The 23,259-nt window shown below is 44.0% G+C and overlaps 1 protein-coding gene across 1 annotated transcript; it reads right to left on the bottom strand.

Annotated features, from left to right (window-relative positions):
- Window positions 1-858: 858 nt before the first annotated feature.
- On the bottom strand, window positions 859-21,982 carry xkr4 (XK related 4). The gene is made up of 4 exons (XM_004078622.4): window positions 20,872-21,982; window positions 16,512-16,711; window positions 12,912-13,266; window positions 859-9,831 (listed from the first exon to the last, which is right to left on the bottom strand). Exons 1-4 carry the CDS (start codon window positions 21,561-21,563, stop codon window positions 9,231-9,233), a joined length of 1,848 nt encoding a protein of 615 aa, XP_004078670.3. The 5' UTR covers window positions 21,564-21,982; the 3' UTR covers window positions 859-9,230.
- Window positions 21,983-23,259: the final 1,277 nt, after the last annotated feature.

Here is a 23,259-nt window from a genome sequence, read left to right as displayed (position 1 = left end):
CCCACTTATTGATTGATTTCAACCCATTTTCAGATCCTATTCATTGTCATCACCACCTTCTGGGGAAAAGCAGAAGGATAAGTGAAAGTCGCGATAAACTACGACTTTAAATTTTTTTAAAATCTTTTATTGTATTATATTTTCATGGAAAAAAATATTTTTATGTTGGGACAGATACTGAACAGTGAAGTTTTCCAGATTCTTGAATTCCAGATCATCAACTATAAATGAAATCTGTGTCCAAACAAACAAGTAAACTAGAATGAATGTCACATCCATTCACATTTGAGTTTCCTAAAGTTCAGCCCACTGTTGTTTTTCCACATCCAGAGAATCCAAAGGGAACATTCTAGACACTGGATGGTCACATGACTTTATTTATAGTTTTTCCACACATTGGACTGGAATGACGCACTGATCCTTGTTAATGAGGTCACATGAGTGTTGTCTGCTGTGATTGGTCGTTTCTACCTCAGAGTATAATGAACTGACGCCACCTTAATCTAGATGGTATCTTCCAATATCTATTATAATCAATTTATTTCATTTTGAAACAAAAGGGATTGAAATCAATTCAGTCAATTTCTCGTTACATCTAATAATGACAGTTCACCAGGAGCCATATGTTTTAAAAAATATTGTAATGAATTCCAGGTCTGTCAGAGAGACCTTGAGACACTTAGTTTTCCTGATGAGGAAATCTTCAGGACAGCTCCTGATGTTCTGACCCTCCTTTCATCTCTGTCTTCCATCAAACCTCCTCTATTGCTGTGATGGATCAGCTTTTTCCTGGAGGATCAGGGTCTGAGTGTGTAACTGTTCACTGCACAGAGGAAAAAAGGACTCAAGGACAGGAAATGACCACAATGTACTTTATTGAACCCATGTTGGTAATTTGGGTCTCGTTAAATCCAAATAAAAATTTACAAAATCTCCATATATACAATTTTTTTAGTTAGTTGTGATTTATTTTTCCATGAAAATGTACTTTTTCTTACTGAATGCATCTTTAGTTCTTCAGACTGAAATCACACAAAGCCACTCACTAAAAGACCACTTTTTCTTAAACAGTAGTAATTATTGTACACCACATAAACCACATTTATCTGTTTTCATTCTCTTGGATGTTCATCATACTCTGAGGACTTCACAGTCTGAATGTTATGTTTAATATTTACATTTCTACACACGAGTGAGTTTTGTCCCGCTGTGATCAAACTGCTGGCGCCTAGGTCTCACGTCCAGCACCGTTGACTGACTGCAGGACATGAACCTTAGAGGACAGACGTGCACGCACAACAGCGACACGCTGCTTTGTCAGCACACTCCTGTGGGCTTTTCTGTGCAAGTCTTCTGTCAGACAGGTGCGATGATGACCTCTTTCCTCTCTGAACTCTGGTCTCACCTGTCTGTCAGGGTTCTGCTTCACTCAACCTTTGCTGGCGCTTGTGTTCTGCTTCTTTGCACTACATCCACCAGACAGCAGGGGGCAGCACAGGCTCTGTGGGTGAAGTTGAACTGTGCTGATGCTGACCTTAAAAATTCTCCTTCAGAAATAAATGAACAAAGTAGGCAGAAGCCTTGAGGCTGCAGCAACTCCTCCTGATCTGAGAAATCTCTGAGATATAAAACAGTCATTTTAAGTTTCATCTGCTCTCCGTTTCAGTGATTAAATCGAAAAGACAAAAACGCCACAGTACTCCGTTGCACTAATGCTCACTGGTTGAGATAAGGCCTGAGCGTGTTGGACTGTGTAGGAGAGGGTCTTTGTTCTGAACATATAGATGAAAATCTGACAGAGATCCATGATTGTTCAGAAACTTTCAAAGCCTTTCTTCACTCTCTGAACAAAGAAAACTGGAGCTGTTCACAACCAAACAGAACTTCAAGAGAAACAGAAACCACTGTGCTTGTACTAACCAGAGGTTGGACTGATGGGCCAGAAACAGAACCAAAGTTAAGTATTTTACAGGCAAAACCATCAGATTTAAGTCAAAACAGAGTAAAGGTATTGTCTACAGTGAACAGAACCGGTCTGAGTCAGATCCAGCTGCAAAACGGTTCTCTGCAACAAAATCATGACCAGAAAGAAAGATGTGTGGACTGGAAAGCATTTGATGTTCCAGTGAGGCTCTGCACAAACCTCTTCTTTTATCCAGGAAAAGAAACTCCTAAAAGATTGAAATGAGATCTTTGTTAGCTTAGCAGCTATTTGACTAAAAAGACAAACAAACACAGAAAGTCTAAGGAGAACGGCTCTGTTGTGTGTAGCTCATGTCCAACACTCAGAGCATGCAGAGGCTTATGGAAACCTGCAGAGAATGTTTGACTCTGCTCCAGCAGTGAAGACACGATGAAGACCGTAGGAGGATTTGATCTTCCTCTTCACAACAACAAACCGTTTAGGTTTGGTTGTAGTTCTGGAAGCCAAATAATCATCATGAAGCTTTCTCCACTAAAAGCATCAAAGATCTAAAGCTGTTGCAACCCAAGAAATGAAAGAGCCAACAGTCAAGGCTACACTTTCAGCTGAGAGCAGTGCTCCACCTGAGGACTCACAAACGGCTGAAGGACGAACCGCCCTGCGTGGTGGCTCAACACAGGACACACAAAAACACAAAGCAGCTGTAACAATCACCAGCCAGCCTCTAACGTCAGAGTCGGCACTTCCTGACAAACTGGGCCGTCTGTTGTGTTTAAACCAGTCTGTTTGTGCTACAGCAACATTCCTGTTTTCTGACCTAAAACATCTGCAAATGAATTTTTGTCTTCTCATCACTCTCCAATAATCTCATATGAGGATGAGGTCTAGCATGTTTGTGCTTGGAGATCTGTTAAATTCCCCATTTTTCACTGTGGATAAAAGGGGAGCTGAAGGGAACAGTTCAAGTGTCTGATAAGCAAACGGCTGTCATGCATCAAGTACCTGTGAAAGATGGAGGAAGGATGGCTGAGAATTCAAATATTCACTTAAATATAATTGATCTTTAGATTATAGAATATTTAAATTACGGACCCCCACCCCCCCACCCCCTTTGTAATGTGCTTTTTTGTTTTTTCTGAAGTCGATGAACACATGATGTGACCACACAGAACCACACGGGATAAAATCCAAACAACATTTCTTCTTGCACACCGTCATGCATGGTGGCATGATGTGGACTATGCTTAATTAGCATTGCCTGGTGTTTCTCATCCTTAATTACCCCAACCATGGAGACAACCTGAGATGCCCCATACCATTAAACTCCCTCCAACAAAGATCCTACTCTGTCGCCGTATAAGTCAGCACATCTTCTTCGGTTTGACCCAATGATCCAGCTGCCTTCAGCAGCCGCTGCTGAACAAAAATTATTTTCACATGTTCAGGATCCAGTGCACAGTGTTTGGAAATGGGTCTAGGCAATCGCAACACTCCCCAAAATAACGGCTTTGCAGACCACCAGCTTGACCTTGCTCCATCCTGAGGAGCCATTCAGATCAGTCACAATCAATATGCTGATTTTTTAGAGCTGACACCCGATGACCATTTTTCTATATTCAAGTCCATGTTCTCTGTCCTTACAGGTTCTGCCAGTCAGCCATGAGGCCAGAAACTCAAAATCAAAAGCCAACAGAAAGAAAAAGTAGCTGCTTGATATCATAGAGGAATTGTCCAACTTTTCATGGTTGGATTCCACGTACTCTGTGTGCTCGGCTGCTCATCCTACAATTGAAGGTTCCTTGCATGTCTCTGAAGCTTTGTTGATAGTTTTGCACAAAGGCCTGACAAGAATTTCTAGAAGAGAGGACTTGTCTGATGTAGACACCCCTCCCCACAGCAGGTTCCATTACACAAAGGAAGCACAAACACTGCAGCACAGCTTGCTGTCAACAGGTCAGCAGCTACATCGTCGTCTTTATCAAAGAAGTAACTCTGTTCATTTAGATCTGACCTTCACACTGCGGGTGAGACATCCCTTCTGGAACGGTTTTCAAATATAGCTCACCTGCTTTTGTCTCTTTTTATGCCATCTTCCAGTTCTTTTACTTTTAGATTCATGTGGAGGAGAGCAAATTCTCCAGATGTCTTCTGGAACTTTTTCTCCTGAGAAATACTTTTGACCAGGATTTAGGGAAAGCGAAGGGCAGAAAAACAAACTCTTAAAGGTTCAAATTAGATCTTTGTTAGCTTAGCAGCTATTTGACAAAAAAGACAAAGAAAAACTAAAAATTGCCAAAGATAATTCTTTTCACTTTACCCTCTTTTCTACTTGGCTGTCTTTTGCTTTTAATTGTTTGATCTTTTTCTGCCAGATCTATCAAAGTATGGCAGTGCAATCTGAAGAGGACAAAACCATCAGATGTGATCAAGAGCCACATGCTGTGGTCTGTAAGCCTCTTACTTTATTGAGCAGCTTGAAAAAGTTTTTGATGTTTTACCATCTCCAACTTCTTCTGTCTTTTACTGTGAGTTTGTGGTTTTGTGATGCTGCTGTCCTCTGTACTTTACCTCCTTGTATTGCTGTGCAACAATATCCCCAAATGGAAAATGACATTATGGCCATTTTTGAAGGGGTTGTGTTTGGATCCCAGTTAGTTTGTTTAAAAGAACCTCTTCTACTAAGTTTGATCAGGTGACACACCTGTCTGAGACCATTTCTCATGATTGTTATTACTATGCAGGATCTTAAATGAGCCAATTCATCCTTCCTTCCATGACATATTTCCTTTGCCATCAAGCTACCTATGAAGTGAACATTCAGGTACTGAGAAAGCACACAGCACAAAGACACAGAGCTGCCTTGAACAGAGCTAGGCAGTGAAGAAGAACAGTAGTATCATGGATCTGGGTTCTGGCTCAGCCTTTTCCATCCTTGCTTTAGGAGCATTTCCATTAGCACCAGCTCAGCTAAGCCTGACTCTACTACATTTTAAGTTGTTCTGACTTAGTGGCGTGCCAGTGGCAGTCAAAACACAGCAGGATTTATGGTTAGGTGTTTGCATATGGCCTCCTTTGCTAAAACAAGCAAGCTGAGCCAAATAACAGCCATGAGAGCCAGGCTGAGATAGTGTAGATAGAAATGACAAGGACAGTTCCATTTGAACTTTGGTCCTGGTCTGCAACTTTAGTCTTGCTCCAGACTTTGTAAACATTAACTGGCTATGCTTAGCTTTGTTTATCCTTCCTCAGTCTTGCTTATCCTCTTCTAAACTTGCCAACCTTTAAGTATCTTTGGTTAGCCAAGCTTTGGACAGCTTTGCTTAATTAAACTTGTTTAGCATTGCTCAACCTTGTCTAGTCTTACTCAAATAAAAGAATCTTCTTTGGGCTTTTCAGCTTGACCCACCAAGATTTGGCTTCTGTTGTATTCCTGTTTCCATTACATCTCTAACCATCTCAATGTGGGCGGGCTTGTTGTAGCAAAGTGGACTAAACAAACACCAACCGCTGCATCTCACAGTTGAATAAAACTTAGGCTGCTGTGTTTAGGCTGCTAGTAAAGCCAAATCAATCTGCACCAAGTCAAAACTAATGCAGTTACAATGTTGTTATATCCCTTCACCACAGCGAATCAGCTTTCACTGATCTGCGGAGGTGGTTTGGCAGAGAGTTTTATGCCAGATTTCCTTCCTGACAAAACCCTGTATATTATCCGGGCTGGGGACCGGCACATGAGGACCCAGACTTGGGTCCCCTTGTGGCTACATAGGTAGGCAGTAGTGCGAAAGGTTGCATTAAAAATCTCAGTTAACCTAACTTGTCCTAATTGTTGATCAAGTTTGCTTACTCAGTGGTTCTTGTTCTGCCTTACCTTGCCTTGTGCACCCTTGCCTGGCTGGGCCTGCCTTAGCCAGACTTGCCTATCTTTAACTGGCCTTGCTCAGCTTTGCAGAACCTTGGCTGAATAGCCATGAGCGCTACTCTATCCTGCAGTCTTATACTACGTGGTATTTATATTTTGTCCTGTTGCATAGTGTGCTTGCTTTTAGAGCACACGTTATGTTTTACTTAACATGCTAACTTAAGTTGCAATGTCACCGTTGCCTGCCAGGCCCATTGTCACCTGTAGGGCGAAGACTCGGTAGATGAACTTGTTGTTAATGGTCTGGTGGGGAGCAATTGTGGATGATTTCCTTATAAGACAAGGTAAAAAAAAATCCGCTCTGTGCCTTCTTCAGCTATTTTTCCTCAACGGTTTTAAACTTTGGTCAATGTTCTCCAAGGTTGTGATGCAACAAAAACAAGAGTAGTTGCACACAGAAAGACTTTAAGATTTTGGACAGCCTAACTCCAACAAGCCGTCCAAAACTGAGGCTGGATAATGGTTATAACAATTTGACTCAAAAACAAAAAGCATATCACAGCATCTAGAGCTAAACGTTAGAAACGCAGGTCTTATTCATTTTTCCCCACTTTTACTTATGATGCATTTTTATTAGTAGCAATTTAGCTCTGCTTAGTTTGGTTTAAAGAATTTCCACTAAAGGCTCACTGTGCTGTGGTCTTGATATTTGGTTCCTCCTCCTGACGGTTCTAACTGCCCAGAGTCAGCATAGGCAGGATTGATGGAGGACCAGTGGCCTTGGTTCTACCTTGTTCGCAAAAAACAGCGGAAGACAAGGTAGATGTTTATTAATGCCATTTTACTGGACATGTTAAAGTTGGGCACTGGTGTAATGGAAAAATCAACAAGTTTTAGCCTTAACTGGCCTTCTTCAGTCGTCCCTGGTCTTGCTTAGGCCGTGTCACACAGCCACTATGTACATTTTGTGCATTTTCCATGTATGAAATGTCGGTCTTTCATGATCCCTGCGCGATATACAGTACGTCATTCATAAGTGTTTCTTGTGTTCGTCATCTGTCAATGTGCGCAGAGGTCTGTTGAGGATTCTGGCCAACGCGTCTTTACAAGAATTCAGTTTTAAGCTGTTCAAAATTTTGGGTCGTTTGAGAATTATGCAGTTTGTGCGTATTTCATGTAGCTTATATGTAATTAGTACGTAAATCTAATGCAACTGTGCATGATTTTTGCAAGATGCATTCACATATTTGTGTTTTTTTATGACTGTTCCACATATGTCTAACAGACTTTCCATGCATGAACCACCAATATAACTTTTATATCCCCGTATACGGCGTACATATCACATACAAATGACGTAATTGACACATATATTAGTAATGAATTGCATATAAACAGCACAATAATCAGGCGTTTATGTTCAACGTTGATTTGCATGTTCTTTGCGTGGTTTATCCGTACTTCTTCCATGGTTTAAACGTGGTTCATCCGTGAAATATCTGTGAAAATTTCAAGTAAAGACCACAACTTTTCTCACTTTTTTTATGTGTGACCAATTTTCATCCGTGTTATATGTGCAAAGGTGGCTAAGTGACACAGCCTTTAGCCTTAATTGGCCTTGGTTAACCTTAACTAATGTTGCTTGGCCCTGCCTATCCTTGCCCAAGCAACGGGCAAACTAGTTAGCTTTGCTTAGTCTTGTCCAGCCATGTCAATGCTTCCCCGACTTCTCTCAGTCTTGTCTGAACTTGTCAAGATATGTGTGAAGACTAACATTGTTCAGCCTTGCTTAGGCTTAATTAGCCTTAGTCAGCTTTGGCCAAGCATTTTTAGTCTTTATGAGCTTTACTTTTCCTTGCTTGGTGTTGCTTAGCCTGGCTCAGCCCAAATATTAAAACTGTTGCAGACCGTAGACTTTCTGGTTCTGTATTTTAGTATTGATGCTTCAAGCCTGTAGTTTCTGGTCCTGAAGGACTGCATTTAGTTTCCAGAGAGGACATGTGCCGCGTGGCCTGATGCTTAACTTTGTTAAAAATATCACAAAATTAATACAACATATTTCTAAATAAGGGACGTGGATATATGGTATTACCAAATGTTGAGAGTAAATAGCCAATTTCAGTAGCCAAGTATATACTTACAAACACACATGCTGGTCTGTCTACCGCTGTGAGGCTTTTCCTTTCCCGTCTACATCTAAGCCTAATGTCAACTATTGCAAATCCACCCTAACAAAACCCCAGTTCTAATCCCAACCCCTAAACAAAGTCGTATCCCTAAAAGACGTCTTTAAAGTTCCAAGGAACACGCTAAATGTTCACAATGTTGCTCAACCTTTAGGGAAGGTCCTTACAGCTAAACAAAAACATATGCACTCTCACACACACTCACACACACACACAATGTTCTCAATACAAACACAGTTACCACACACAGAGTTAAGATGACTTCAGTGCCCTCCACTTTGTCTCTGAATAAGAAAAATGCAGTGAACTGCACTTCCTGCTGCGTAGTTCAGGCTTTCTGTTCTTGTTCTTCATCCTGTCACTTCTTCTGGATTCACGTATTCTTCTCCATGGACAAGCAGCCGTCAGTTTCAACAGCACCAAAGCACGGCCAAGCGCACAGGGATGGACCGCAGACAGCTAAGCAGAGGTTTTTCTTGGCATTTGTGAGCTTTTGACTTGTTCTGTTGTGGATGAAAGACCACAGATCAACATTACAGCAAATGTCATCCACGCTGGCCAGCTCTCTTCCTCCATTTAGGCTGGTTTACTTTATTTTAGCTTCTTAAAACAGAAATAGTGGGTTAAAAAAAAGCAATTTTGACCAACTTTTGTCAGTCAGTTGAACTCCACCTAATCTTTCAGTTTCCATCCAGACAGAATAAAAGGTAAGAATCTGAAGAGCTGCTCTCCATCTCAGAATGCAAAGAAGAGTTTTCCCAGAAACCCGTTTGGCACTAAGTATGTGTTGTTCTGAAGGAAATGCCTGTGTGCCCTGTCTGCTGGGGAACTTCCTGTCAGCACTTTTCCACAGTAGCAGAATTTGTTTATGCTCAAACATGAGTTTTAGTGTGAATCGTTTAGAACTACTTTCCATTCTGGATCACACTGGAACCATTTAGGTTTAGGCATCTTTTGTGCTCTTGCTTCATTATGAACACCCTCATAGAAGTGTCATTGCCGTGTGCACTCCATATTGACCAAGAATATCCTGATGAGTGGAGACAAAATTAACAGCACCCTGTGTGCCGCCTCACAACATCTTAGGATGTCAGCTGAAGTTGTGCTGTGTTGGGGGGGATGGGGTGATGATGTTAGGAGAAGAATAAGGGAAAAAACTTCACTGGAATAAAAATTAGACTGATAGTGGAAACAATCTCGTCTCAGTGTCTGTTTGGGGAACTTAGAAGAGCGTCTGCTGCTGCCCAGCTCTAAGGACCTACAATGTGGTCTCATATTCCAATCGCTCCTGCACCAGAGCATCGTCTTTGTACTGCAGACGAGGAGGGGTCACTGAACACTCCACAGCCAGGATTGCTTTACGTATACCGCGGTCCAGAACATGGCGCTCCCAGGCGGGGTAACGGTTCCGACACAAGTCAATTTTAATGACCGTCTCTTCTAAACGGGGAGCACGTGAAGATGGCGTGGATGGGACTGTTGGCCTGACCTGAAACACGGGCATGCAGCCGTCACGCTCAGAATACTTTCCCGCGTCACGCTCCAGAGTAGAGCTGGCACCTCGGCTGGAGCGCAATGAGTTAGTGGCGCCCTCAGAGGGTAAGGTGGCGAACTGAGCAGTTGGATCCAGATTAAGTCCCTGGCCACTTGGGGAGCGTCCAAAGCGAGGCCCGTTGGGATGGAAGAAAGCATAGTACATGAGCAGGAACACCACACCAGTCAAGAAGCTGCTGAAAATGACACATAGTGCTGGGACTGCAAAGGCGTCTGTGGTCTTCGGTATCCGGTACAGATACCACAGCGCGCTGAGCGCGGCGTTCTCCACTAGGATCACAAAGTAGTAGATGAAAAGTCGACACCTGCACAGATAGACGAGACGTACTGACATCAGATGTTGGTTCTACATGAAAACAGAGGCTTTAACCCTTGTGCTGTCCTATGGGGTCCAGATGACCCGATCCTTACATTGACGTCTTATCCCTACCATGACAAAGGTGGATAAAGGTGGAGAGGATTTCATTTAATCCATGGACACCAGTGAAGATCACATGTCAATGAAGAAAAGAGGTTTAGTGCACTGTCTAGTGGGTCTAGATGACCCCACTCCCAACGTTAAGGTGCCTATGATAGCACAAGGGTTAAAGACATTCTGGCAGTCAAATGCACATTTCCATGCTCCTAAACATATTAGTTTATGTCCTTTAATTTATGATCATAACAGGTGTAACTTTAAAGCAACAAAATACCAAGAAGTCTAAAATTTGAAGGGATGAGGATGTCCCGTATGTAGAGTTCAGTAGACAGTCTTCATTCATATCAAAGAGATATGTTTGTGTCTTTCTGGTGCTTCTGTTTTTAGCACATTGACCTCAATGATGGACGCACACGTTAAAGTATTTGGAAGCTGCTGCAAAACCAGAAAATAGAAGTAGTTTGATTGTTTCCTTGGAAATATTGGGTGGCACAATGCTAACTAGTAACTTAGCCGGGTTGTTGTTTCTGAGGCTAAGCCAGTGCTTCTCAATTATTTTTTGCCAGGCCCCCCCTAGGAAAAGAAAATGTTTCGCGCCCCCCCTGACCCCCCCCCCCATAACCCCCCCCCCACACACACACACACACACAGACACACTCGCGCGGTGACAATACATCAGGTCAGTATCTATAAAATTTGTATACCTAAAATTGTATCTTTTAACACTAACAAAAGAAAAAAGCAAAATAAATCCACTTTCAACAAATATTAACTTTATTTAGCCACAGAAACCCTGTTCTAGTCTAAAACAGAAAAGAAGCTGAAAGTACCTGAAATAAAAAAAATCTGTCATTCCTTATTTAAACTAGAAACATTTTGACCAACTGAACCATTTGATGCTGAAAAAAATAATTCAATCAATAAATAATATTAAATCTAAATTGATCTGAAACATTAACACAGCAGCACCAATATATTTAACGTTTTTAGTCTGAAGAAATAGGTAAAAACGTGCTGATTTTTGTTTTCTAAATGACGGATTGTTTATTTCTGATCTCATAAAAGTGCAGCTGTTTTCCTGCATTACCTGCTGTCTTTATGTCTGTCTGACACTAACTAAACCACAGGCAGACAAAGAAAACATGGATGGAAAATAAAGACACGTCATCAAAATGTCTACAATAGTTCATAAAGAATGACATTGTTAGCATGAGCTTAGGAATCTAAGGGCAGCGGTGATCTTGGGCAACAGGCAGCGGTAGCAGTGGTCCGCGTGCCCCGATTCCCCTGGCAGACAGGGCCCACACCACCCCTCCCCTTTCGTTCTCACTCGCGCAGCCGCGGACAGACAGAACAGACAATAGGAACCGAATAGTGGACCAGATTATTTTCCAAGCACTGAGCCGCTGTCACCGCTGCCCCCACGTTAAATTTGCGCACCGGACAAACCTGTGCCTAAAACCGCCACCACCGCGCGCCCCCCCTGGCATCGCTTCGTGCCCCCCCCTGGGGGCGCGCCCCACTATTTGAGAAGCACTGGGCTAAGCAGTCATGGTTAGGGTTCATTCTCTTACTACAGAAGCCGAGAACGGCCTTCCTTGCTTTTTGGTTTTGCCTGTTTTCTTGTGATAATGACATCTGCTATCACGTTTTCTCGTGGTATCGAGATCGTAGATGCTAGGTCATCATTGTAAATGAGAATCAGTTCTCAACTGACGCCCAGGCTAAAATAAAGGTTAAACAAAAATAAACTAAAGTTTTCACAAGATAACACATTTTGTTATCTCGAGATAAGGATGAATATAGAGTAGTGTTAGTGTTATTGTGTTGCTACCCTTCTGGGTTCAGCTTGGTGCACTTTATGAGAGATGAATGTGATTAAGTGGGAGTGGATGGGGGCTGGAGGAGCAAGAGAATATAAGGGGGGTGTTGGAATGAATGGAATGAATGTTGAATGAATGAATGGAAGCGTCAATAGTTGTTACTGCTGTGTCTGCCGTGGTTGTGGCCTACAGCAACTGATTAAATCGGCATTAAAAGGTCTAACAGAAAAGGCCATCTCTGACTCTTATGAGGTCCAGCCGAACTTTACAGTCCTTCTTTCCTTGTTCTATAATCCGCAGCAAAGCAAAGCAGGTGGCCAGAGAAATTGTAGAACACCAGAAGAATTGATTGATTTATAATTGATTACTCGTTCGTGGTCATAAACAGCGCCCACCCAAATCGGTCGTCGTCATTTGAGGAGATGCTTGGCCTGGCTGCAGCTGCGCAGGCGGCTGCAGTTCAGTGATGCTGCGGTGGTTGTCAATGTCATCAGCGACTAAATGTGTGGATCGGGCAGTTACCATGCTTACAGAATGATGCATGAAACGTGCTGGAAGGACTGCATGTCAGTAGGGGTGTGTTCTGTTATCACGAGAAAAAACACATTTTCTCCTGATAAGAAATCACGAGAAAACGGGCCAAAAAAATTGAAAATAAAAAGCAAGGTAGGCCGTGGGCAGTGGCAGTGTGATCTGGGGGAGGTTCAGTCGGTTCAGACTTCTCCCTTGGAGGATTCTTGTTGTTTTCCAAGCTCTTTCTCTGATTTTTCTCTTAACCTTGATTGACATGTTCCAACAAGCTGGTTAGAGTTAGGGCCAACTAGACGTTAGCGCCACATTTGATGCAGAGATCTCAGATCTCACTTGAGTATGGCACAGTTTCAGATAAACCGGGAGGGGCGGTGGGGGTCTAAAACACGCCACTAACCTCAAATTTACAAAACATCTAAGAGAGCTAAGAGCTTCCTGGACCACTACAGTCATGGTGGCCGATGTGACTCAGAATATTTATCATGAATGAGAAGAAAAACTGAACAATGTCAAGTTCTTTGAAAAGACTGGAATTCAAATATGCTATCATCTTTGAGGTCTGTAGATGAACAAATATTGATTGAAAGAAGTTAGAAGGGGATCTTGGCCTTACCTTGTCCGTCCTTCCTTCACATTAAACCAGGAGAAAATATAGATGATTCCAACAACCATGTCAAAAACAATCTCCTCCCATTTGCTGATGCAGAAATCAGTCTCACAGTGGACGATCCAGAAGGTCATGATGCACCAGTGCAGGACAATGAAGATGCCAAAGTACAGTTGGAACACGGAGGCGAACAAAGCGAAGGTGATGACTCTGGCTGCAATGGTGAAGAAGTGCCAGCAGAACTGGATGATGACGGCAAGGTAGCTGACGGGTTTCTTGTCATCTCGAGAGTCTCGCAGGGATTTCTGGTAGGAGGCCAGCGCCCAGGCAAGAGAGACCAGAGAGGCTGCTGCTGTCATCCCTACAACACAAACAGACACTAGCATCAGAGACCTGCTCCTCAGTGGCTCTCACAGGACTGGATGAAGCTGGAGGCCGAAGTGGAACTTCAGCACCCACACCACAGGTCTGAGTCAGATCTAAGCCACGAGCATGAAACCAAGAAAAATATTGAAAAAAGAACAAAAGGGAAACCAACTCTGTTATTCATGAGAGAACTTGTGTAAGGGTGGAAGAAAATGGTAACCAATTCCTGCAGTCAGTATGTGAGGAACTGGGGGTGTAGGACCCAACACGGAGGAAAGCAGGCTTAGTGGCAGAAGCTTATAACTCTGGCCTCACAGGTTCAAATCCTGTCTGGGTCCTTTCTTTGTGGAATTTACATGATCTCCCCGTGCATGTGAACTTTTTACAGACGCTCTGTCTTACTCCTCCATAGGTTGACTGGCAGTGGTTACTATAAAGCAGGGGTGTCAAACTCCAGGCCTCGAGGGCCAGCCTCCTCCTGGTTTTCCAGAAATCCTGCCTATTCTCCTGCTGATTACCTGGATCAGGTGTGTTTAGTCAAGAAGGAGCTAAAAACAGGAAAAAAATGTTGGACACTGGCCCTCGAGGCCTGAATTCTGACACACCTGCTTTAGAGTAACCACTGGGAGTGATTGTTTGCCCTTCGTCACACTGGTGACCTGTCCGGTGTGTAGCCCACCTTCGCCCACCAGTACCCGGACAGGCTCTAGCAACACGTGACCTCAAAAGGGATACAGCAGGTTAAGAAAATGGATAGACTTAGTGTATATAATAATTATTTTGGTGTACAGCCCTTTGTGTTACTTTTTGTATGAAAAGTGCTTTATGAATATAGATTGATTTGATTTAAACCGAGGGAACTTGTGATGTGACATTCTGCACTGAGGCTGCGAGGCGTGTCGCGTACTGGAGGAGCGGAAATGATGACGTTTGAAGCTTCGCTGCCCTGGCTATGCCATGTGACTGATTCATGAAGTCCCATTTGGATCATCTTCTGATCTATTTCCCAAACGTTCCCAGTGGTCTTTCAATGATGATGATGCCGTTTTTAGTCCAAATCAAAAAACCTGTGTTGTTTTCTAGGACATAGTTTCTGCAGAACGGCAGGAGTTCATTAGAAATTCTGATGCCTCTGAGTTGTGGGCGGGACTGTTGACACGGAAGTAAACTCCACTGATATCTCATCATTCCTTTCTTTGCACTCTCTCCCATTGGCTTACAGCCTCTCACACCCCCGGGCCTGACATTAGCGGTGTAATAGAAATGGCGAGCAATCCAGTTTTACAGTTTAGATCCAGATTCCAGCTCAGACGAGAAAAACAAAGACGATCAGGGATCTATTTGTCTGCAAGTGGATCCATCGGAATCCACTTGCAGACAGAGGCCTGCCTCCCTGTGCCTCTGGATCAAAGACTTTCTCACCAACAGGCCCCAAGTGGTGAGAATCGGGGACTCAGCATCATCCACTCTGATCCTGAGCACAGGAACACCACAGGGGTGTGTCCTCAGCCCCGCCCTCTTCACTCTGTTCACCCACGACTGCTCCGCTATTCATCCGACAAACCTGGTTTTAAAGTTCGCCGACGACACCACCGTAGTGGGTCTCATATCCAACAATGATGAGACTCACTACAGAGAGGAAGTTAAGCACCTAACAGGGTGGTGCGCTGACAACAACCTCATCCTGAACACCTCCAAGACCAAAGAGATCATTGTGGATTTTAGAAGGACTAGAAAGGTGGTACACCCCCCCCCCCCCCCCCTCCTCATTAACGGGGAGGAGGTGGAGCGGGTGGACCACATCAAGTTCCTGGGGAGCCACATCACATCTGACCTCACCTGGTCGCTGCACACATCCCACCTGGTGAAGAAGGCTCAGCAGAGACTATTCTTTCTCAGGAAGCTTGAAAGGACTGGACTTTCATCTCAACTTCTGGGGAACTTCTACAGAGCCACCATAGGGAACATCCTCTGTCTGAGTGCTACGGTGTGGTACGGGAGCTGCACCGCTCAAGACAGGAAGGACTTGGCCCGGGTGGTGAAAACCGCACAGGAGATTGTGGGAGGACCTCTCCCACAACTCGACTCACTCTACTGTACAGTATTTATGTCTTATATAGCTCCATATCCTTATTTTATTTTATTCTACCTTTTTATATTGTTGGAAGAGAGTTGCTGGAAAAAATTTCATTGTGCACTGCAGAATGATAATAAAAGATTCTGATTCTGATTCTGATGGAGCGGAGCAGGGGGATTTTGGCTCACCCATTCCAGCTTCCTTGTCACAAGTGAGAGCTGTTTCAAACGACATTTTTTTACCTGTTCCTGATCCGTCACAATTTGAAAAAATAATACTTAGAAATGCAGTTTTAATCTTGAATTATTATAAATATGTCCTCCATCATGAGAAAAATAATACAATAACATGTAAAAAATCGTTTTTATTGGAGTAAGTTCTCAAACTCTCAAAGTTCAAGCCTTCATCTTCATCACTAAAGGAAGCAACTGAAGGGTAACAAAGCTGATGAGCTGACAATGAGGAACTGAAAACCAGAAACTTAAATAGAGCTGAGTATAATTAACAGAAACGAAGACAGCTGTGGATGAATTTTAGCATGAACCTGGAGTGACTGACAGGGGACGACTTCAAAAATGACCAAAAACACCACTGTTACACCAAACAAGTGAACAACCCTAACACAGTAGGGTCTGAAAAAAGAAGGAATAGGAGCAGCAGAACTAATCTTCTTTTTGCACTGATCCAATTTACCTATTTTTTTAAGTTACGTTCAGAGTTATATTATGTTAAAATCATTTCCCCTTTGACGGGCTCTGTGGGCTTTTAGAAAGTGCCCCTCCCACTATGACCTGCATGCTGTTCTGTGGAAGGAAGGCAGAACTACATATATAACTGTCATATATAATTCAATATACAGTAAATGGATTAAAATGGAGATTTTAAAAAAAGCAGACCCCTTGGGGGCATACTATGGCCCCCTGTGGTCCCTTTTAGCTCATAAACGCCCCCCTTTATGCATTAATTTAAAAGAAATTTAAGAGCTGGAGTTTTTGAGCAACATTTTAAAATTCAGACACAACTGAGCAGATTTGCAACAAAAATAAAACATCTGGAGCTTTTCATGGAGAACAGCTGCTGTAGCAGAAGATGAAGTCACAGGTGAACAGCTTTGATCTCTAACTGAACAAACTGGGGGTTGTGTGTGCGCACAGTTGTGTTACCTTGAACAGCCTGCAGCTTGTGCGTTTGAATGATGATGCAAAGCTGCAGAACCAGCTGGGGAGCGCTCTCCAGAAAGGTGGCCAGCAGATGAAGCATGCTCACGTCTGCAAACTCGTACACCATCTTCCAGTGCCAGCGCCAGCGCTCAGACTCTGCACTCTGCCGGCTCCGCACGCCCAGGTAGATGGTGCGAAGGTACCTGAGGGACACGGCAGAGAGGACGGTCAAACAGGAAACAACGAAGAGCTTTTCTGATCAAACCAAGAGCAGATGAACCGTGAAAGTCTGAGGAATCGCAGGCAGCTTTGTTTACAGCAGGAGAAACTCTGACACAGAAATGTCTTTAGAGCTTTGGTTGCCAATCTCCACCCCGATAGGACTCAGAGACCGTCAGGGATCAGACTGGGTTAAAAGTGGAGTCTCCTAGCCTCTCACGTGCCTTCATAGAAACTCTACGAAAACGATGATGGAAAGCTTCCTCTGGTCTGTGCAGCTTTACTCAGCAATTCTTGGAATGCTTCTGAACACCAGCATGCTTGTTAGGTCAGTATTTGCACACCTGTGCATGCACATGCTAGGAAATGTGAGGGCAGACAGGCAGCAGGAGTTAGGACTAAAGAAAAATCTTTAAGAAAAAAATTAAAAGTGTGCATAAATGCAGAAAAAGCCTCTCTGCCGACCTGCTCTGTTCACATCATGTGTTCATTTGTTCTCTCAGAGAGTTCTGGCACAAGTCATCATTTCTGAAGATATAAAAGCCGTGTTGTTGGGCCTATAGAGACACTGAGGAAAAGACAGGAAGCAGAGCTGCAGGTAGCAGAGATGAAGATGCTGAGGTTCTCTATGGGAGGAACCAGGATGGATCAGGAATGAGGACATCAGAGGGACAGACACATGTTAGAGGTTGTGGAGATAAAGTCAGACTGAGATGGTTCAGACACGTCCAGAGGAGAGACGGTATCGGTAGAAGGAGTCTAGAGCTGCAAGATGTCTAGAGGAAGACCAGAGAGGAGGATTCTGGATGCAGAGAAGGAAGACATGAAGGTAGCTGCTGTTAGAGGAGGCAGAAGACAGGGTTACATGGAGGAAGATGATTGGCTGTGGCAACAAAAGGTGGGTGGGGCCTGAGGTGTGGAGTCCCTCAGGAATTTGTGCTGGAACCAAAATAATTTTCTACAAAAAAGACATCATTTAATTAACTACAAAAAAAAGAAACTACATATTGTAAAAAAACATGCTTTTGTTTGAATACATTTCTATAAAATATAATCTGTGAATCAAACAAATACTTAAAGAAAAAGTCATAACAGATAATGTTAAACAGAACAGAAACTTTTGTTGGGAGCCTAAAATAGTTTCCATTAAAAACATAACATCTGTTAAAATATGAAAAACAAACAAGAATGTCTTAGTAGCACTGCATTCATTTGTATAATTAAAACAAATGTGATCAGGATCAATTTTACAAAATGTGCCGACTTATTCACCAAAATGCATCTTAAAATAAACTAGACTTGAATGAATTGAACTTCAGTTGATTTTGTTTTTCAAGATAACAGTTTTTCTTCTTCTTGCTCTGTCCAGAAATTATTGTTTTTTTTTATTGATAATGTTTGGAAAAACTAACACTTTAAGTCCATACAAGGACCTCTAACAGGCAGGAACTAATCTCCAGGAAAAGCGAGGGTCAGTCAAACTGTAAAAGAATAAGAATGAGGGGACACAAACAGATTAAATCACATGAACTACTCACCATGTGAATGACAGTCTACCTTTTAGAGTTCTGACGGTCAAAGTCTGCAGTTTATGAATGCACACAAGCACAGTAACGGTCTGACCAACGGACCGCGGCTGTTGCAGCTCAATGGAGGTGGAACTGGATGCCATCACCGAATGGTTGGTTGGGGTTGGGCTCTCGTCTCACTGTTTTGAGAGCTGTTAACTTCACAGCTGGACATCACAAGCCTGTCGAGCAGCTGTGGCGTTCGTTCCGGGTAACACTACACTCATGGAACAGTCTGCCGATTCCCTTCTCCTATTGAGTGAACTCTGTCAGTAAAATCCCACCTTGCCTCTCCCCCTGAACACAAGTACTGCGACGGTTTCAAGTTCTTCCTAAACTGGTTTGTTGAGTTTCTTTGCCCAGTTCAGCTCCCTGCTCTTCACAGATGGAAATGATTACATTTGAAAGTTTCACTGTCTGTCAGATACGTTCCCGTTTTCTGTTGATGAATGTTTTGCTGCCTGGAAAAGAACTGCTACAGTAAAAATGGTGGATGAATGCAGGATCTGCAATCAAGATTCCTGCTGAATTTACAAAATAATGTCCTCGCTCTTGAAACACTTTGGATGCAGGTCTTCCTTGATGTTTTCTCAGAGTCTTTGATGTAAAGGTCAGGAGGTCCGCTCATCTGTCTCGCTTCTTAGTGCTGCTGTCTCTCTTTTAAATTTCAGTCCTGCAGGGATTCTTTCACACAGTTTGCCATCCTGCAGGTTCCTAAAGTACAGAAATATGAGCCTTCTTCTTATCAGCCTCATTTAAAGCTACTGCAGTTTTATATGGGCTTGAGACATGCAATGACTATAGAAACCCATGGAAAGATGTATCAATTATAATGCAAAACTTTGTTAATATAAGTCCTGCATTAGGATTTTCTAGGCCTCGGAGCTGCTAAGGCAGGTTGATAATAATCAAACACAAGTTATGACATGTGTAAACAAAGGAAACTGTGTGATGACATCACAGAGTTGTGGCCATGATCACTGTATGTTTACAGCTCAGGAAGAGGAGTTAGCAGAGCTGCAAGTGTGCCTCCTGTCCGCTGGTTTTGCACTTGACTCTGGTACGAGGGTGATCTGATGTTAACGTGCAAAACACCTGAATGGAGCAACAATGATCTGCATTTCTCCCACTCGGCTAGTCTCCTTCACCCACTTTTGCCCATGAGGAAACTCACAGCAAATGCCACCTAACATTGTTCTGAGCAAAGCTTGCTTGGGTTGAAGTCCAAGTGCAGTTGGCATTAGGTAAGGAAGGCGTGGCAGTCCTCAGCGAACCATCAAAGGGTTTAAGAGAACCAAGTCTAACCTGCTTGGTAGAAGATGAGGAATTCTGCAGCTGAGCTAAGCACCAGTGTAGCTCCTGAATGCCTGAAATACAGTTGCACAAATCCTAAACCGTTGAAGAAAAACCATCCTGCTGTGGCTCTCCTCTGACAGACAGCAGGGGAACACTGAAGAAATCAACTCATCCTGCCAGGTCCGTCATAGTTGTAATGCAATGAGAAGGGAATGCCCAAATGCAGGAAGGTCAGTTTCACTTTAGTATTCAAACTCTGTGAATGTGACACACAGGAAACCAACAAAACACTCTGACAATAAAGATACGAAGCCTTCCCAATACCCTCCAACACAAATCCTTATACAGCTGCACTCATTCAGAAGCACAGCAGCCTGAAATTCACACACCAAAACACCCAAGTCTGTACTACCACCCGCAGAGTTTAGGATTAGTTGGTGTTTGGGTGGACTGTCATCATTCACAGTCAGATTGGGGTTTTCCAGGCTGGACGCCATGGCTCAGCCTGCAGCCTTCAGTTAGGGTTACAGTTCAGCAGGAAAAACAGTTGTAACAAAGAGGATCCATGCAGAAATCAGTGCGAAACAAAGACCACCTTTTCTCCATTTAACATGAGTAACCATGCAAGTGTTAGAACCTTTACTGCTTCCTAGTGTTAAGGCGTGATAGTGCAGGACAAAGCTCAGAAGACAAGGGAAAATGTTGCGGAGTTTTTTTACTTTCTCAATCTTCCATTCAGGCAGCCTCTATCTGTCATGAAGACTTCAGACTTTTCTTTCTGATAAAGCAAACAGATATGATTACGCTGTGGGACCCTGAGCCCAGGTTGTTAGTTATGGCTGCTATCAACCTAAACTACAAGTGTTGCCTTTAGGATGAACTATTTTCCCTCCTCACTTTGCAGTTTTTTTTTTTTTGTCTATCTCTCACAGATCATTTTGTCTCACGGTCTTTCTAGTCTCATAACAGAAGTTCCTGTTTTTGTCTCTTTCTTGCCTTCCCAAACTTCATCCAGTCCCTTTAGATGCTCTTCGTCTACGTTCTCTCAGTTAGTCTTCTACCTATGGTTACCCAGTTTCTTATGGATAATTACAAGATAATTTGATGTCATACTTTGGCTTGACTGGAATGATCAAGTTTGGACGTTAACGGTCACATTATTACTATTATTTGCTTCGTTTGGTGTTCCAGATGTTTCTTCAAAAGACCTTCTACTCAGTCAGTGGACTTCTAGACCTGAACTGACTGAAAGGTCTCAGAAGCTTCGGTCCGGGTCTTACCTCCATATCTGACCCAGTTGCAGGATGTGAATGACGGACTGGCCGAACCAGATGCAGAAGGTGTAGTGGCGCGAGCGCCTCGTGCCTCTCCCGCCCAGCGCGGCGCTCGCGGTGCTGTTGCTCGCGGTGTTCTTGCTGGCGGTCGACGCCTGCCTCTGCGGCGCGCCCGGATGCTGCTGCGCGGTAACGTCTCCGTGAGAGGCCGAGCCGCTGAGGAGCTTCTTCCCGTCCACGTGGAAGCAATCCGCGGCGGACTCAGCGCTGTCCTCGGTGCTGAAGTCGTGGACGAACCACCTGAAGCTGAACAGCTGCACCGAGAACGAGCCCAGCATGACAAAGAAGAGCGTCAGGCTGAACCACCAGTAGTCGCCATGGAGGAAGTAGTCCACCGACAGCCACACGTCGGTGCCCACGTCGGCCACGTACACGGCCACCGCAGCGAGGATCCACAGGCAGTCCCACAGAGAATACTGCTGCAGCTCCGCGCCCAGGCGGAGGCAGGTCGAGTTCGAGCCCACCCCGCCGCAGCACCGCGATTCCCCGTTGATGAAGTCTCCGTCCGCGCACGCGGAGTCGGGCTGCTCGCCCGGGTGGAGCCCCTGCACCGAGCCCGAGTGCTCCGAGTTTTGCAGCGGGGTGAAGGCCACGTCGCTCTTCTTCATCTTCAGCACCCCGTCCGACTTAGCTGCCATGGTTTGAATCTGGAAAACGGGAGTGCTGCCGATCCGCTCCCCCACCTCCCACCACCAGCTGCTCCCGCCGCTCTCAGGCGACTCCCTACGACTTGTCTCCTAGTCCTCCTTCTCCTTTCTGGAAGGAACTAGCTCTTCCACGCTGCCGTCTGCTCATAGCATCCAAGAAGGACCGACAGCCGGACCGAGCTCAGTCAAATGCTGCATCTGAGGAGCCGCTCCATGTCACGGTTTACCCGCAGCGGACGATGATCTGACCGGCATCCGTCAGGAGGGATGCGGCGCGCGCGATGGCATCCTTCTTCTTACAAAGGAAAACGCCAGGGAGGCTGCTGATGGAGGCTGGAACGGAGGAAGACGAGGGCTGCGACCATCTTCCTCCTCCATGCGCGGACTACAAACCATGACATCATCCCCCCTCTGCCCCCCCCCCCCACACACACACACGTCTATCACCGAGGAGCCTTCAAAGCCGCCCCTAACCTGTATGGCAAGCAAAAACTATCAAGAGATGCCAAGAAAATGTGCCATAAGCATCTAAAACGCAGTTTTTTTTAAAAAGAAACCCGATATTTATTGTGTTGTCTCAGGATGGTCATGCTATGCTACATAGCTGTGTAAAAACAGCAAAAACATTTTTGTACGTTTTAAGGGGCTCATAATTTAAATGGTAAATGGCGTATACCTGTATAGCACTTTTTGACCTCCCTTAAAGGCCCAAAAGGCTTTACAGTCACACACACATTCACACACTGAAGGCAGGGCTTCTGTCGAACACTGGCGCCAACCTTCCACCAGAGGCAAGGTGGGTTTCGGTGTCTTGCCCAAGGACACTTCGACACATGGGCGTGCAAGGCGGGAAACGAGCCTGCAATCTTCTGAACAGAGGTCGACCGTCTTATGTGTGCACCACGGCCGCCCCAATTTAAGCACTTACTTAGCTGTTCAACTAATATGGCAAGCAAAAAGAATCATAAAACATATGGTAATGGCCATCGACAAAACCTTTTTTCTCATGTTTTAAATTAAGCCCTGCTTAAATTAAATTAAGCAGGGCTTAATTTAAATGCATGCGTGTTAAAAGTGGCTTTTATCATGTTCCAAAACGGGTATCACAATTTCCATTCTATCATGTTCAATATTGTGCATTGAGAATAAATTCACTTAGGCTAAACCAACACCTACTATACAAAAAAAGTATTTTTGCACCGTTGCACCCTGCTGCTAGTTTCACTTTCATCAGAAACACAGAGGTCGGTGCAGCTCTGTCAGTGATGTAGCAAGATCTCTGGCCAGGTGCCTGCAGCACCTTCAGGCTGAAAGTCCATGCAAGGCAAGAAGAGTCAATGGGAGTTCTGTATTGTATCAACAGCACTGCAGCAAAGTGCAATCTGGAGGTAGAACATCAGTAGGGATCACCTAATCACTGTTTTGAGGATTTGCATCCAATGAGAAAGAAGAAAATGTATTAACAGGAGAGAATACAAAAATTAAATACGAGCTAATTACAAAAAAATGGAAAGGTTATGAATGCAGTATTAAAAAATAAATGAGAACAAAAAACAGTTAAATTATGGATCTAAAACTAAAAGCCAAGGATTTAGCCGACTACAGTATAATTCATCCATCTTCTAATCCGTTTGGTCCCTTTCGGGGTCAAGGGGCTGCTGGAGCCTATCCCGGGCACTCCTGGGCG

Source organism: Oryzias latipes, chromosome 17 (assembly GCF_002234675.1).
Source record: "Oryzias latipes chromosome 17, ASM223467v1".
Taxonomy (NCBI): domain Eukaryota; kingdom Metazoa; phylum Chordata; class Actinopteri; order Beloniformes; family Adrianichthyidae; genus Oryzias; species Oryzias latipes.
The sequence above is the reverse complement of the archived record's forward strand: the minus strand, read 5'-3'. Positions and strand labels throughout refer to the sequence as shown.

What these genes read in the sequence shown, in the direction of transcription:
- xkr4 (XM_004078622.4), bottom strand. Translation starts at nt 21,563, where the DNA reads ATGGCAGCTAAGTCGGACGGGGTGCTGAAGATGAAGAAGAGCGACGTG. An exon ending in CAACTGGGTCAGATATGGAG is followed by an intron (nt 16,712 to 20,871) that starts GTAAGACCCGGA and finishes CGTGTCCCTCAG; the next exon opens with GTACCTTCGCACCATCTACC. An exon ending in CAAGCTGCAGGCTGTTCAAG is followed by an intron (nt 13,267 to 16,511) that starts GTAACACAACTG and finishes TTTGTGTTGTAG; the next exon opens with GGATGACAGCAGCAGCCTCT.